Raw genomic sequence first — 16,985 nt, forward strand, 5'->3', positions numbered from 1 at the left:
TTCCTTTATACTACATTTTCTTATTCATATTGCATATAGATAAGCACAGTTCTGCAGATTGACATGATCACCTATATCTATCAAAGCTAGTATAGTGTTGAGGTAGTCATGCTAACGTCTCTTGATGCTTCTCTACTTCTGCAGGAGGAAAACATGCAAAGTAAGTGGGAATATGCTCACCCAGGAATGAGGGTTGGTGGGGGTTATCTGACACAAGGCTTCTGATTCCATTCAAGGTGCAGGTCAGTTAACTTTGCAGGGGTACAAAAGCATGTACCTGCATTGAAGGGAAAATTGGATCGCTACAGCCATCTCATAGAAAGCCTCCAATCCACTCCTCCCAGCTGCAGATCAAGCACTGATTTATTAAAGAAACCTTAGATAAGGCTGGAGTCTCAGACTCACAAGATTCAAAGGTCTTCCTCTGCCTCAGCACAGAGACATTCACCACAGGAAATCTATCGAGACTAGACTTAGGTTACACTATGGCACTAACTCTAGCCTGCAACTAGAAAAGGAGGAGGAAATGCACTAAGTTCCTGACACTCAGAAGATCACCAGAAGAACAGGCCCCCTGCTGAGTCCAGTACAAATGATGGACCTCTGGACTCAGCCATTGACGGAGATGCATGTGCATGTATGGGAACATCAGGCAGAGATGTCAGAGATGTGCAGACTGGAGCATAGGGCAAAGGAGCTGTTCAAGTTCTGTCTGATAGCATGGTTTTTGTCATAGCATGTGAGAGCATGGCTGCCTCCATGGAATTAGTGGCAATCACTGTAAAGAGCCAAACCTAGTACAACTGTCAGTATTGGTAGCATACGTATGAGTACCCTAATTCTATTGCTTGAGTTAATGATGAATTTGTTCATGAGATGAGGGTTTGCTGAGGGACCTTGACCTCCCAACATGTGCCCTATCCCCTCAAGTTCATTGTGTGCTGACAGGGTGGAAGAGCAAAATAAAGGCACTCAGAGATTGTCATCTCAGGACACTTCATTGATATTGGCGTATTTCTTGTCACTTTCAGTTAGCAGGGTGTCAAGACATTCAAATAAGGCTGAGGGGTTCAAGTCTCTATCATTCTTGCTTGGGAGAATGGGTTGGTGGGGGCACCTGATGGAGAGCCACATTCTTCAGCAGTTATACTCTGGATTCCAGTCTATTTTAAGGGCTTTAAGTTCATGGAGAAGGATGGATGTGGTGAATCACCAACAAACTTGTTTTGAATCTAGCAGTTCATCCCTCTTATTCAACTGACAAATAACACAAAAATAGCGCAATATTACCAGGACTGAGTTATAGGCCTTCAAATGCCTTGCAGAGATTAGATGAGTTTGAAAGGCAATTGGCGCTGACTACACCACAGGAAATTGTGTTCTAAATTTAGGTTAGCTTCAATAATAAAAAAAAAATGCAGCTAACAAAACATACTGCCAAAATAATTTGGGAACCTAACCTCATGCCATCAAATTTAGCAGCAGTACTGCTGGGCCATGCACAAGCTAAGTGATTATTTCCACTGAAAGCAGCTAATAATAACAAATATGTTTCATTGTTTACAACTTTTCTTAAGTGGGTGTACGATTGTGTGAATTTTTGTGAAGACAAATTAATAAAGAAATCTTGCATGGAGTCTCATTACAAAATATGTGCTGGACACTGGATTTTTAATCTTTGCATCAGCACTCAAGAATACATTATTGAATCTTAATGCATGTCTTTTGTGGGTGTCGAAAGCAGGCACATTATCTAACTAACAACTAAATGTGATTAAACCAATATTACCCACATGATTGACAATAGCAGAGGGAAAAGTCATTTCATAAGCTTTTAGAGGTGATTCAATTATGTGAAGAAGTAGATAATAGCACTATGAAATTTACTTAAAATGGATCGTTAATTTCAATGTTTAATTAATCATATTGATCATATGTACTATTGGTTGGAAAACAGTGATTTTTTTTCCAATTTCTGTTGCAAACTTGGAAACTCTTCATGGTTAGTGAGGCTTCTTTGCATTTCTGATTTTGAAACATAACAGGAAGTTGAGGAAAACCATTCCCTCATTGAGTTCATCCTTCCACAGAAACCAGCAATTGACTCATCACAAAAGAGACATTTTAATCATCTGACCACATTGCGGGACTGCTGCTCTGAGGGAGATTAGACTGCATCATTCACATATTTAAAGCAACGCTAAAGTAGTTGGATAAGCACAGGAAATGAAGTGTATTTATCCTGCAGCCTTTTGATTTTTGGGTTATTTCAGGGGATAAATTGTACTTAGTTTATATCTTTCTATTGCCTAAGCTTTTATTGATTTATTTTAATGTAATAGTATTTATACAGCTCCTGGATATAACTCCTTCCTTAAGCACACTTACATTAGAGGAATGGATGCACAATGACCACAAGGTCAAGTTCACCAGAGTAATTATTTTCGTTTGTTTGGCTACAATACATCTTCAGGTTAATGGGTAAAATTCTATCTACTGACTAGAATGTTCATTCCTCACTGTCAGTGTTTGTGAATCACAAAGTAAAGAATTCATGCTGTCTCATACACTTCTAACAACATGAGCAGCTGATCCTGTTTGCATATTTAACTCAATAGTTTCATGGGCTACGAGTCACTGTTCAACTGTCTTTCAATACTCTGTCATTTGGTGACCTTCCAGAAACAAAACCAACAATTCCGAGCAATATAGTTTACAGAAATCTCAGCTTGTTCAAAAAAACATAATGGCTAATGAATTATAACATTCAAAGATTAATTTGTATCTGTAATTAGTGATTTCACATTCATTGGTATGGAGAATGGAAATGCAAATTTGAAATTCTGCATTAGAATAACTATATATTCTCCAACTCTATCAGCTTTTTTTTGATTGTAAATTTCTCTATCAAATTAATAATGGGGACTGCCTCAAGTAAATATGTCATGAGTTAGTTCCATCATTACAAAGTAATGGCGGCACGGTGGCACAGTGGTTAGCACTGCTGCCTCACAGCGCCAGGGACCCGGGTTCAATTCCCACCTCAGGCGACTGACTGTGTGGAGTTTGCACATTCTCCCTGTGTCTGCATGGGTTTCCTCCGGGTGCTCCGGTTTCCTCCCACAGTCCAAAGATGGCGGGTCGGTGTGGACTTGTTGGGCCGAAGGGCCTGTTTCCACACTGTAGGTAATCTAATCTACTAGTATTGTCACATCAGAATTACACTACACTGCCTGCAAAACAAGTACAAACAAATGGATTCAGCAGTGTTTGCTCAGCACGCAGCCTCTGGAGCTGTGAATGTTCAGATGAGCAGTATGTCAGATGCCACTGCTATAAAAGGATTAGTGGGAACACACTTACTGACTGCCAGCATCCTGCAGAGCTGTCAGATTATGGTAGCATGTCCCAGTGCTACCACTTTGGATGCAAGTTGTTGGATTATATTTATTGGTTAGGTCAGTTGGCTGGCTGGCTGGTTTGTGATATAGAGTAATGTCAACAGTGTGAGTTCAGTTCTGGCACTTGCTGAGGTAGCTATGAAGGACTCTCTTTCTCAACATCTCCCCTCATTTAAGGTTTGGTGACCATTGGGTTAAACAAGCACCAGTTATCTATCTCTAACAACACCAGCCCTATGATCTGGGAGGACAATGACAACTTTAGCCTTTACCTTATGTGAGCACACTGAGACCATATTTGCAGCCGTATGTCCTACTTTACAACAGTGATTACACTTCATGAACTGTCAGGTGTTTTGTGAAGTGATTGTAAAAAACACAATAGAAATGAATGTTTTTTTTAGTACTTCTGACTTTTGCTCCAATTCTGGGCATTTTGGATGATTTTTCTTACTTATTTAATGTAAAAAAGTATAGGCTCACTGGTATTGAAGCATTTTCTTGGATAACTTGTAGGTTTGAGCACAAACTAGTTGCTCCCAGACATGACTGACTAAGAAGGTTTAATTTGGTCATTGACCATGCTGGGAGAATGAGCATAGGCTATACACAAGAAAGATAACTGATGCAATAGAGAGGAGGAGAATGGAGAAAAATACTCTCAGCAATGTCATTTCTCATGATGGCCAGCAGATTCCTTTAGGATGGGGGGGGGTGGGGTGTTAAACCATATAGGCATACCTCTCTTTAATTTCTTGCTATCTTCAATTATTCAGTGTCTTCATCAAGAAAGACAGAAGTGTAACAGTGAGTTATATGCAAGATGTCTGGATAATGCAGCTGTCATGGTTGAACAGCTGCCACTGTGTGTAAAATTGAATGATGTGAATATATGGTTTGTAACAGTCTAAGTGAGGGTGAAGTAAAGCATATAAATGTCAAGTCATTACAGAAAATGTTGAGAATCACACAACGCCAGGTTATAGTCCAACAGGTTTAACTGGAAACACACTAGCTTTTGGAGCGACGCTCCTTCATCAGGTGGTAGCGTCGCTCCGAAAGCTAGTGTGCTTCCAATTAAACCTGTTGGATTATAACCTGGCGTTGTGTGATTTTTAACTTTGTACACCCCAGTCCAACACCGACATCTCCAAATCAGAAAATGTTGGTAAGTGATGGAAGTAAAGTGAATCAAGCAGTGGATAAGGTCACTGGTGCAATTGGTAGGAAATTGCATTTGAAGACCGACACCTCACATTGACAATTCATCGGAGGTCAGTAAACTTCTTTCTGCATTGCATTCAGGCCTTTAACACTTCTAGTGTTGAGTTCCACATACATTTGCCTGGAGGCTACTAATTCTCTTAGTACCCAGGATACAGGTCAGATCACCTTCTCTCCATCTCTTTCATCATTATCTGCTTCCACACTGTAGGGATTGTATGATTCCATAAGATTAACTGTGCACATTCTCTATTATTACTAACCCTTGTTGAATCCTCCACAGAATTTTTAAAAACATTGTCAGCAAAATCAAGTTAAAGAAGAAGCTGAACCAATTAAACTGCTCCAAAGTATTCCTGAATTTGGCAACTGATAAAAGTTTAATAACGTCCAAATATTAAAAAAGTATTAAAAGAAAGACTTCAATTTACGCAGCAGCTCTTATGAACTCAGGCAGTCCTGAAGCCTTTAATGCAGTTTTAGAAAATATTTTAACATGCTACGTAGGAGATGCAGCAGGTAATTGGCTCCTAGCAAACTTTCACAGTATAGGACAGAAAATCTATTTTACTTACATATTCAGGCCTAAACTGTGAGACCAGTCCCATAACAATGTGCCTGACTCTTAAATGTCCTCTAACTCACTCTGTGTATTCAAGAAGGTGGCTCACCACTACATGCTCAAGAGTATTGGAGATAAGTAATAAATGCAGAGCTTACCAGTGATACCCAATGATATAAAATAATCATTCAGAAATCTTAACACATGCCTTTCATAAACTGTCCAATCTGCCTTTTCATTATAAAGCAGCACTATTACCTATTTTATCTGACTTCACATCAGTCAGCTACGCAGTAACAAAGGAACCAAAATTAATACCATTAAGCATATTTGTACATCTATTATGAATTCTATTTTGTATAAGATATTTTTAAGATGGTAAATTAAAAAAAAGTATGTAAAACACCAACTCCACAGACTGACTCTAGAGCAAATGAAACATTTCCAGAATGTTTTGAAGAGATGGGTAAGAATAGCCTGCACCAACTGCTTAAAATGCTGCACATGGTTTTAGGATTATGATGTTAAACCACTTCATTGGAGCAGAATATTTTGTCTGAAAGCTGTCAGCTGACTGCTGCTATTAAAAGAACCAGGCCTGGCTTTGAAACAAAACTTTTGTCTGACCTTATTAACACATCTCAACAGTTTTGCCTTCCAGCAGATATGAAAATAACCTTTGGATGATTACTAGTCAAGCAAATTCCTTTGGTCCTTTAGTTATCTCTTTCAACACAATTAATTTACATTGTTAGAGCTGTTTTGAGAGGCAGTGCAGGCATGGTGGGCTGAATGGGCTCCTTCTGGTCCATAATAATTGTGATATATCTTAAATAGGCAAACACAGCACCAATTTTGTATATCGAAACAAGTATAGGTTATTCAGCTCTTTGAGTCAACTCTACCATTCAATATGATTATGGCTGATCATCAATCTCAGTACACCACTGATCTACAGCCGGTCTACTTAGCTGTAAGAACAATACCTATTTCTTCTTGAAAACATTCAATGCTTTGACCTCGACCATTTTCTATGGCAGAGAATTCCACAAGATCACCACTCAGTGAAAAGAATGCTCATCTCAGTCCTAAATCTTTTTCATTTCAAAAATATAGCCACAAATGTAGTTTGGTTCTGTACTGTAACGCATCAAGGAAAGCTTGGGGCAGCTGCTGCTAAGGTGCAGTGGGAAAAGATCACAGTCTGAAGTTTTCCTGCTAAAGTTAAACGGGAGTCTACTGAGTTATCGGACCCTCCTGGTGCTTTAAATGCATGTAAATATAGCCTGGTTCAAATAAGATGTTCGGATAGAGTCAAACTCCAACTTTTGTTTCTCTCCTCATCTCAGTTCTAAAAAAGCCCGTCTCATATCCTCAGATGGTGATCCCTGGTTGTGGATTCCCTGCTTACTAGGAACACCCTTCCTGTGTTTACCCTGTCTAGTCCTGTTAGAATTTGTAACAAGTTTTTTTTCATGAGTCAGCAAGGAGATAGACAACCAATTAATTTTTCCTTTGATGATAGAGGACAGATGAGGCTAGGAGACCAGAGAGAAAAAAATCACAAGATGCTAATGACACTAGATCTTGAATGAATTACCATCCTTCGCTTTATCTAACATCTTAGTAAAAGAACGACACTGCTGAACATACATTATGATTTCAAATAATGGATCATCTTTTCAAACTCAGTGATTTCAACTAAATTAAACCAATTTATGAATTCATAATTTTTATTAAATATCATATGGCATTCCATGTACACATAATTAAAATAAACATTTAATGCTACAGTCTTTTACAATAAAACAGAATGTTTGGAAAATTTAAGATCCTAAAACAGTTGTGTGCTGTGAACAGTCAGGTTCTCCCTTCATAGATTGTTAGGAAATCCTTTTTGATTGTAAGGTTTCCTCATTAGAGCTGTGCACACAATATGTAGACATCATTTAGGAAATAAAGATGCCCTCATCATATTAAAACTACAGGCATTAAATGCCAAACCCTTAAATGAGTGAAGAGTTTCTCTGGTCGGCATGGACACTAAATAAAGCATGGTCATTACAAGAGATGAAAGAGATCTGCAAGGTCTTCAGATGCAGTGCTGCACAAAGAAGTACAAGAGGCAAAAGGAGGAGAGATGCAATGTTTCTGCAGTAGTGGTTGGGGGGGGGGGGGGGAGCAGATGATCCTCAAAACAGACTCAAAACAGAGCCGGTGTCCCAATTCCCAAAGTTAGGACCTGGCATCAGTGTGAGATATAAATTAATGATCTCACATGAATGGCCAAGACCAGTCAATATATCTTTGCATGACAACACCTACCTACTGCACTAACATCCTCTCTCAACTTACCTGTTAGAGATCTCTAGAAATTAGGACTCAAGTCTAATATTCAAATGGCTGACATTACCCTCACATTTATATTGATCTTATCAGTCATACATGTTCCCCCAACCCCCCACATCACTAAGGCTGCCTATTACTTTCATAGAATCCCTACAGTGTGGAAACAGGCCATTTGGCCCAACAGTTCCACACTGACCCTCTGAAGTGTAACCCACCCAGACCCATTCCCCTACCCTATTACTCTACAAGGATGTTGCCAGGTTGGAGGATTTGAGCTATAGGACAGGCTGGAGCTGTTTTCCCTGGAGCATCGGAGGCTGAGGGGTGACCTTATAGAGGTTTACAAAATTATGAGGGGCATGGATGGGATAAATAGACAAAGTCTTCTCCCTGGGATCGGGGAGTCCAGAACTAGAGGGCATAGGTTTAGGGTGAGAGGGTAAAGATATAAAAGAGACCTAAGGGGCAACTTTTCACGCAGAGGATGGTACGTGTATGGAATGAGCTGCCAGAGGATGTGGTGGAGGCTGGTACAATTGCAACATTTAAGAGGCATTTGGATGGGTGTATGAATAGGAAGGGTTTGGAAGGATATGGGCTGGGTGCTGGCATATGGGACTGGATTGGGTTGGGATAATTGGTCGGCGTGGACAGGTTGGACTGAAGGGTCTGTTTCCATGCTGTACATCTCTATGACTCTATTCACATGGTTTGGGAGTTGCTGGTAAGTCCAGCACTTACTGGGTATGTCCAATTGCCACTGAGAAAATGGTGGCAAATCATCTTCTTGAACAGCACCGAGTTCCTTACTATGCCATATGGAGAACAGTCAAGATTCAGTCCAGTGTCACATTTAAGTCAGAATGGCGAAGGGCAGCAAATAATCTTCCAAAAAGTACACTAGTGAACTCAATGTGTTTTTATGACATTCTGACAATTTCCATAATCAACATTACTGATAGCAGATTTATTTATTTGAATTTAAGTTTGGCAGCTGCCATGGCTCCAGGTTCACTGAATTTATCATCCAGAAACATAACCAGTATTTTATTGTACCTCTTTCCCACATCAGCAACACAGTAATTGTTCTATCAAACAAAAACAATGCCTACAAATTCAGGAATCTCAGTTGAACCCTTTCTCAAGCATTATCACAAGTATTCAAGCTTCAATGCTATGTAGTATCATCCCATGTCCAACCAGAAATTCAGAAAATTATGATATGGAGATGCTAGTTTTGGACTGGGGTGTACAGAGTTAAAAATCACACAACACCAGGTTATAGTCCAACAGGTTTATTTGGAAGCACTAGCTTTCGGAGTGCTCAGAGTATTAGTGTGGCTACGTTTAAAGGTGTTTTCCTTTTGACAACAAATCTCTAAGTTTGAAAATCACAAAGGTTTAAGAATTATTTACTTGCAATATACAATGTGCACTCGACAATCAGATATCGAGGGCTCTATCAGAATAGCATGAGTGCGACTTCAGACAGTCAGTTTTTGAAAGGTAATCATAAAACCTTTTCCATAAATCTTTTTGGGTTCATTCCAATGATAAATGAAAGGAAAACAGGGTGAATAACCTAAATGCAACAATTTTAAATTTGAGGATGTGGTTGATCATTGCCGATTTAGCTTTGACAACAGGAATGACATGTGAGTAGGAACTGGTGCAAAGAATATGGGCAGCATAAGTTTGAGTGAGTTAAAGTTTACAAAGAGTAGGAGTCATGCAAAGAGAGAGTACAGGGTTAATCAATATGACAATGAAGAAACACAATTTAGTGCTTTTTCCTCAACAGCTTTTATTACGGTCTGCAATGAAAAGAATGCTGGGTCAGAAACTCAGCTCAAAACTGAATCAAATGCAGGGCTGCAAACAATTTGGTTCAGCCTGCAACAGTGAATTATGTATGGGAGAGATACAGAGTTAGTGGTGAATAATACAGAGGTTGAGGAATGAAAACAATACTTAGCTAAAGGGAATTGTAGCTCATTCGATCCTGAAGTTTGGATAACCAGTCTGATAGTACAGATGCAATGGAAGGATAAGGTGACCTATTGAATAGATAAAGCTTTCTGTCACAAAGTTAATACTGAAACTGGCCTTATATCTGTGGATGGTATTGACAATAGCACAGAGAAAAGGAAGAGGAGGGGGCTAATGGTAGATATTTGAGATCAACTGCTTGGAGGTTGGAAAGAGGATCTTTTGTGAAGTGAAGATCGTTGCACTAAGCTGGACAAGAAGAACATTAAACTGTTAAGAAACAGAAGCATGCAAGAGCTATGCAATATAAACTTTTCCAGAAATACATCAGCTCCAATTCCTCCTATCTGCAGATCCCTTGACTCACCCACCGCCCAAAGTCCATCTGCCTCAGGTTTGAATAAACTGATTGACTGAGCATCCACAGAACATTTGGATGGATAGTTCCAAAGAGTTTTAACCTTTTGAGGAAAACAATTTTTCATCATCAGAGACCGAAATAGCTGACCCTTTACCCTGCAATCATGACTCTGTGACCTGAGTAGGCTGGCGCTGTTTTCCCTGAAGCATTGGAGGTTGAGGGGTGAACTTATAGAGGTTTAAAAAATTCTTAAGGGGCATGGTTAGGGTGTGTAGACAGGGTCTTTTCCCTGGGGTGAGGGAGTCCAGAACTAGAGGGCATAGGTTTAGGGTGAGAGGGGTAACATTTCAAAGGGACCTAAGGGGCAACTTTTTCAAGCAGAGAGTGGTGCGTATATGGAATGAGCTGCCAGAGGAAGTGGTGGAGGCTGGTACAATTATAACATTTAAAAGGCATTTGGATGGGTATATGAATAGGAAAGGTTTAGAGAGATATGGGCCAAATGCTGGCAAATGGGATGAGATTAGTTTACACAAACATCAAAACTAATTTTCCACTTGTTTCCCAGCACCACCTGTTCTAGAGACCTAATTCTAGAGAAATATCACTGCTATTTCAGCCTTCAAATAATTACTTAACTGAGGCATTCCACTTTCTTTTTCGTGAACTGTAGAAACTATTTTATGATTCCTTTCCAAGACTTATGCCACAAACTTTTCACAACTCTGATGTCCTAATTTGTTTCGGTTATAACAACTTGAAGATTTCTATACCAAACTCTCCAAGCTTATAAGCTCCATAGACTAAAAATCATTTCTATTGAACTGAAAAATTCCTACTAAGAAGAAACATTTTCCCTTTTGACCTAAAGTCTTCTTTTCTTCTGAACTGGAATCAAAAGAAAAGTAGTGGTTTTACTTTGTTTCCTTTGCCTGTCATAAAGTACCTATTTGGATCTTCTAAGCACTTGACTGCTGTCATATAACTTCTTGAAACTGATGCACTTAGGATACTATCCCAGAATTACTTTCTGACCTTTTACAAAACTTTCAAAGGAGTAACCCATATCCACCATCTCTATTTTCAAATTCAAATGTGTATATATCATATATAATACGTCTTCTTTTCCAAATAGGATAATTTCATATGTTCCATGTTATCTTCTTGTCCAATTATTTAAATAAAAGTGAAATCCTTCTGCAGACTCTTTGCATCCTGAAACAATGGTGGACAAAGATGGTATAATTAATTATTCTGAAGGTTGCAAAGAGCTGAGGTGATTAAAAAAAGGGATAACATATCATAGTTATGTTCTTGCAGATTTTTATTTATGACATGTGTGAAGGCAGATTTCACATTGACCAGATTTCCACTTTTTCTGAAAAGTGACTTAAAGAGGAAATTTTGGAAAGGTGGCTAGAAATACTGAAACTGACAACATACAAGAGCTTTTGATATCAACAGAGGTTGGAGGTGATAGTGGCTAGTTGTGACAGCATGATTGAGGGCCTTTCCTATGGGAAGATGGTTATTGCAGTTTGAAAGGAATGGAGGAGTGCGTGATGAGGGAATCATCAACTATTTAAATTGTATAGCAGTCACAAGAAATGAAGCATTGCAGAACTATTTTTTGATGTAGAATTGATAAAGAAAGTAAATGTATTGAATTAATTCCTACAACAAGATCAATGAAAAAATGGACACAACTGTGAGACAATTCTTTTTTTGTTGGCAATGCACATGTTTAAACATATTCTAGACACTGAAGTTCACAAATTTTGAGCTAATAAATTCACGTCTAGGGCTATACTCACATTAGAATTCAGTGTCAATATTTCAGCTGAGAAATATATTTCAGATTACACTCAACTTGAAAGTCAACACATGGGATCAAGCAAGCAATATGGGTTATGTCGTCAAAACATGCACAGGGATTTTAGACATGCCCAGTAAAAGCAGACCACACATAGCAATAAGAAAACAGAAATGGATCCTCTTCCAAAAAGAATGAAGCACAAAGTTGGTTTCAAGCAAAATATCAGAACATTTGTAAAGTTGTCAAATAACTACACTACAGTGAGAGATTTCAGTGTGAGTGAAAAAAAAGACTAGCATGAGAATGGAAGGAGGAGGAACCTGGCCTGAAGATGATCATCAAGCCAGAAAGCACAATGAGAACAGAAACCAGCCACTGGCTTGTGACCCTCAGCTCAGTCTTGAGAAGCATGTTATCAAATCCTCAAAAATCATCAAAAAGTTACATCGTCACTAGAAATACAATGCGTATATAGAAATGTGAGTGGGGCAGGTCTAACTCTTCAGTACTGCAAAGGTGGTGAAAGTGAGGACTGCAGATGCTGGAGATCAGAGTCAAGTTTAGAGTGGTGCTGGAAAAGCACAGCAGGTCAGGCAGCATCCGAGGAGCAGGAAGATTGATGTTTTGGGCTGGAGCCCTTCATTAGTATTGCAAAGATGCCAGGCCAACAGCTGTTTAGTGTCTCCACCTTATGGAATGAAAATATCTAGTATTGGGGCAAAAGACTGAGATTGCTGAGGGACACTAAAAGAACTTGAAGGCAAAATGATGAGTTTCTAGTGATTCATCATCAGGTGAATCAGAGGCAGAAAAAAAAAGGGCCCTCTATGTCACAATGGCAACATGGATGAAAACGCCCATAAATTTTGATACACCCCACAACTGAATGTTCTGATCATTTCAACGAATATGGAATATCAAGTTATCTGGAAAGGTGACTTGTTGTGGAGGGCTGTCTGTGAAACCAAAAACACAGGGGAATCTTTATGATGATGCTGTAACTAAAGTGATTCTGAATAATTTCAATTATAACTATGTTTTGGACATTGAAAACAAAGAAAACAATGAAATTGATCATTATAGGAATGTTCTAATTTTTATTCAAACCATTGCTATAGAATTATTTAATGAAATAAAATATGACATTTTGATTTGATTTAATTTGCATTACAAGTTAATGTAATGTTTACCAATGTTTGTATTTCAAATTGGTGACTACTCACACCAATACCAATGGTTGACAAATTATGGTCTTGACCTTTGCTTTTGGAGGGATATTTTAAACCTACGAAGGTCAACTAATATGCTAAATTCTACAGTATTCTTATGAGAATGGTGGGAGAAATGTAAAGTATTTATTTATCCACTGAGAATTTTCAGGAGAGCTTGAGGTTGATGCAAATTTTTAGCTACTTATGAGCAGATTTAAGAAGAAAGCTTTGCAATGAAAAACAGATATACTTAATGCAGCTCCAGGGGTTAAGATCTCAAGACTGAGCCAGAGCAGTGAGCATCAAGGCAAATTGATGGGGTGGATAGGGCGGGGGAATCTTTGGACTCTGGAATAAAAGAAGCACTTCATCAGGGTCCACAAAATACATCACTCACCATTGGGTGGGCCTCATAGGTTACATCACTCAGATGCACAGCATCATGTTCAACTGATTTGACTTAAAGTGGCAACTGAATCTTATTTACCTTATAACACCCTGGTTTCTATTTTAAAAGGGAACAATCGCCTGAAACAGGCAGGAGTTTTCGATACCAGGCGAAAGATCCCATTCAAAATGTAATTGCATTATTGTTGCTCATGGGGTAGAAGGGGTATGAAGCCCAGTTTAAGGCTATTTCTGCCTTGTTTACAGTAGGTGGACTCAGAGAAAAGTGATCTTGTTATAATCTATTTGATAATTGCAGCATCAACCTAAATACGATGTAAGTATGCACCGATCTTTAATTAATTTTTATGTTTTACTTTAGAAATGTGCATTAGGAAATCTGTTTAGTTAGAAGATCACCTTCAAAGTTCAAAAATTGCATAACCATGAATAGGCTTTCATGTTTCTATTCCATTGTTCTCTTTCTAAGAAAAGGTGTTCAATTCCAAATAGTGGAGTCATAATACTTGAATATGTGTTCAGTTAGAGCTCTAAAACATGCTGTCATGTGAATCTATCTCATTTATTGTTTCAACTGAGTATTACATAGTTATGAACTGGGGATACCACATAACTAGGGGAGAAGGCACAGCCACTTTCTGACACAATGCCATGCTCCTTGATTCAACTTTCTCTCCCCCTCCAGAAGGGCCAATGAAAAGCATTGGCCATGGATATCAGTTTTAAAAATCTGTGCTGGAAAACATACAAATTCATTATATAATGGAATGACCTTTAAACAATTTCAAGTTATTCTGAAGTGGATTCTAAGCTCAGGCTCAGACAATGTGTAAGAACAATGCACATTCTATTTTTAGATTTTATCAACTGAACCCTTCAGTGGCCTATTTGTTATTTCCAGCTTTCTGTCATTCAATTTTCATAACATGCAACACTAACTTACATCACCAAAACATTTTATAAGATAGCTAACGTAATGTTGCTCATAGTTTAATGTTGCTCATTAAAATTGTCCATGAGGGATCATAGGTCTGTCTCCTTTTAGAGAGAGATAAGTGGTTATATAGCTTGAGGGCAGCATTAAATATGGTGTAAGACAAAGAGACAAGCCTCTATGACCACCACAGCGTATAAAGGAATTAAACCTGTGTCATTGCATTGACTTGACACCCACCCACAGATATCTTCAGGATTCTAGAACACACTGGTTAGTTTCCAGCAGGAGCCGTGCATTCATTACTACATATGAGGAAAAGAAATATTATACCTAATCTTAACTCTAATGCAATCCTCTTTGGATTTGTCTACTTTTTCATCCTCTGGCTCCCACTTGAATTCGATTATTTCTCCAGCCTCTGACTCCCAGTTATGGATTACCTTCAATTAGCTAACCCTCTTGACTGTCTCTTGCCCATCTGTACATTACTATGATGTAGCAGGCATAAAATATTACACACCTGGAAACCAAATTACAAGATAACTTGTTTTGACTGGCATTAACTGTTGGTCATTCTTACAAATTGTGGTTGTTACTGACATTTGGTTGTTGTACAAAAATAATGCTAACCATTGATTCCACTCTAAAACTAAGCAAATTAAGAGGAAGGAGAGTTAACATTTTTATACTAATAAATACATTAAAATAAAACTTACCAATTCCATTTTAACCCTTGTCTTGTTCATTTGGGTAGAGCTAGGGGACAACATGATTGGTTTGGAAGCCATCGGCCCCACTGGTCGCTTTTGGATAGGTGGACTTGGGGCTAGTTGCTGAAGTTATGTGCAGTAACAGATGACAGACATCCATAATAGATGCAAAGGGAAAGCACAATTAAGATGTAAATAAAATATCTCTATCAAAATGTACTTAAATAAATGAGATACATAGTAGATGCAATCCCATTCACAATCATTAACTATCTGACCAATGCTGAGTCTTCTTGTTCTATATGATGCTTACAACAAAACACATTCTACCTAATTGTTATTAAAAGGCAATTACTCTGGCAGTGATTGGAAATACACAAAATTATATTGCATTGTATCTTAAAGACCAATATTAAGATACAATTTAATCAAATGAAATATTAGTGGAACAGTATCCAAATTATGATAGATCTAAGTCTTTTTCAAGCAAATCTCCATTATGAATTAATGAACTTTTAATGTCTAAAGGTTAATTTTTTAAAAAATATCATAGATGTTACATATCAACTGTTATTTTAATTTCATCTCATGTCAGCAGGACATGATAATAGTGGACTAAATAGGCCCGAAAACACATGACCAAACACTAAATATTAATCCTATTTCACAATTGTGACACATTTAATTTCCACAAATTTAACATTGATTAAAAAGCCAAATAGCTATACAATGACATTGTTCCAAAATAATTTGGGATCATAGAATCCCTACAATATGGAAACAGGCCATTTGGCCTGGGAAGGAACCAAGGGATCAGTTAAAATGTGTTTGGTTTAACGCAAGGAGTATCAGGAATAAAAGTGATGAACTTAGAGCATGATGAGTACCTGGTGCTATGATGTTGTGGCTATAACAGAGACATGGGTTTCTCAGGGGCAGGAATGGTTGCTGGATGTTCCAGGGTTTAGAGCATTTAAAAAGAATAGGGAGGGGGGAAAAAGAGGAGGGGGTGTAGCACTACTAATCAGAGAGGGTATCACAGCTACAGAAGCTTCCATTGTCGAGGAAGATCTGCCTACCAAATCAGTATGGGTGGAAAGCAGGAACAGCAAGGGAACAATCACCTGGTTAGGGGTTTACTACAGGCCCCCCCAATAGCAGCAGGGAAACTGAAGAAAGCATAGGTTGACAGATTTTGGAAAAGTGTGGACGTAGTAGGGTTGTAATGGGTGACTTTAACTTTCCAATATTGATTGGAACCTCCTTCGAGCAGAAGATTTGAATGGAGGTGTTTTTGTAAGGTGTGTTCAGGAGGGTTTCCTAACTCAGTACGTTGACAGGCCGATGAGGGGAGAGGCCATTCTAGACTTGGTGCTCGGAAACGAGCCAGGGCAGATATCAGATCTTGTGGTGGGAGAGCATTTTGGTGATAGTGACCACAACTGCCTCACATTCTACATAGCTATGGAGAAGGAGAGGATTCGGCAAAATGGGAGCATATTTAATTGGGGAAGAGGAAACTATGATGCGATTATACATGAGTTAGGAAGCATGGACTGGGAGCAATTGTCCCATGGTAAAGGCACTATAGACATGTGGAGACTGTTTAAGGAACAGTTGTTGCGAGTGATGAATAAATATGTCCCTCTGAGACAGGCAAGAAGGAGTAAGATAAAGTAACCTTGGATGACGAGAGCGGTGGAGCTTCTCGTCAAAAGGAAGAAGGTAGCTTACATAAGGTGAAGGAAGCTAGGGTCAAGCTCAGCTCTAGAGGATTACAGGCAAGAGAGAAAGGAGTTCATAAATGATCTGAGGAGAACCAGGAGGGGGCACGAAAAAGGCTTGGCAGAACGGATTAGGGAGACACAAAGGCATTTTACACTTATGTGAGGAATAAGAGAATGGTCAAAGAAAGAGTAGGGCTGATCAGGGATAGCATAGGGAATTTGTGTGTGGAGTCTGAGGAGTTAGAGGAAGCCCTAAATGAGTTTTTTGCTTCTGTCTTTACGAAAGAAAC

General features: G+C 38.7%; 1 protein-coding gene across 3 annotated transcripts in view; it reads right to left on the reverse strand.

Moving 5' to 3' along the window:
* Positions 1-16,985, reverse strand: part of ush1c (Usher syndrome 1C) — a 210,427-nt gene that overhangs the window by 66,823 nt on the left and 126,619 nt on the right. The window contains exon 20 of one of the 3 annotated variants that reach the window (XM_043705961.1): positions 14,975-15,091. The exons of the other annotated variants lie outside the window; for them this stretch is intronic. Within the exon in view, the coding sequence (XP_043561896.1) occupies positions 14,975-15,091 (117 nt within the window). The remainder of the gene's footprint in view (positions 1-14,974; positions 15,092-16,985) is intronic. 3 annotated transcript variants of the gene reach the window in all.

Source organism: Chiloscyllium plagiosum, chromosome 16 (assembly GCF_004010195.1).
Source record: "Chiloscyllium plagiosum isolate BGI_BamShark_2017 chromosome 16, ASM401019v2, whole genome shotgun sequence".
NCBI classification, from domain to species: domain Eukaryota; kingdom Metazoa; phylum Chordata; class Chondrichthyes; order Orectolobiformes; family Hemiscylliidae; genus Chiloscyllium; species Chiloscyllium plagiosum.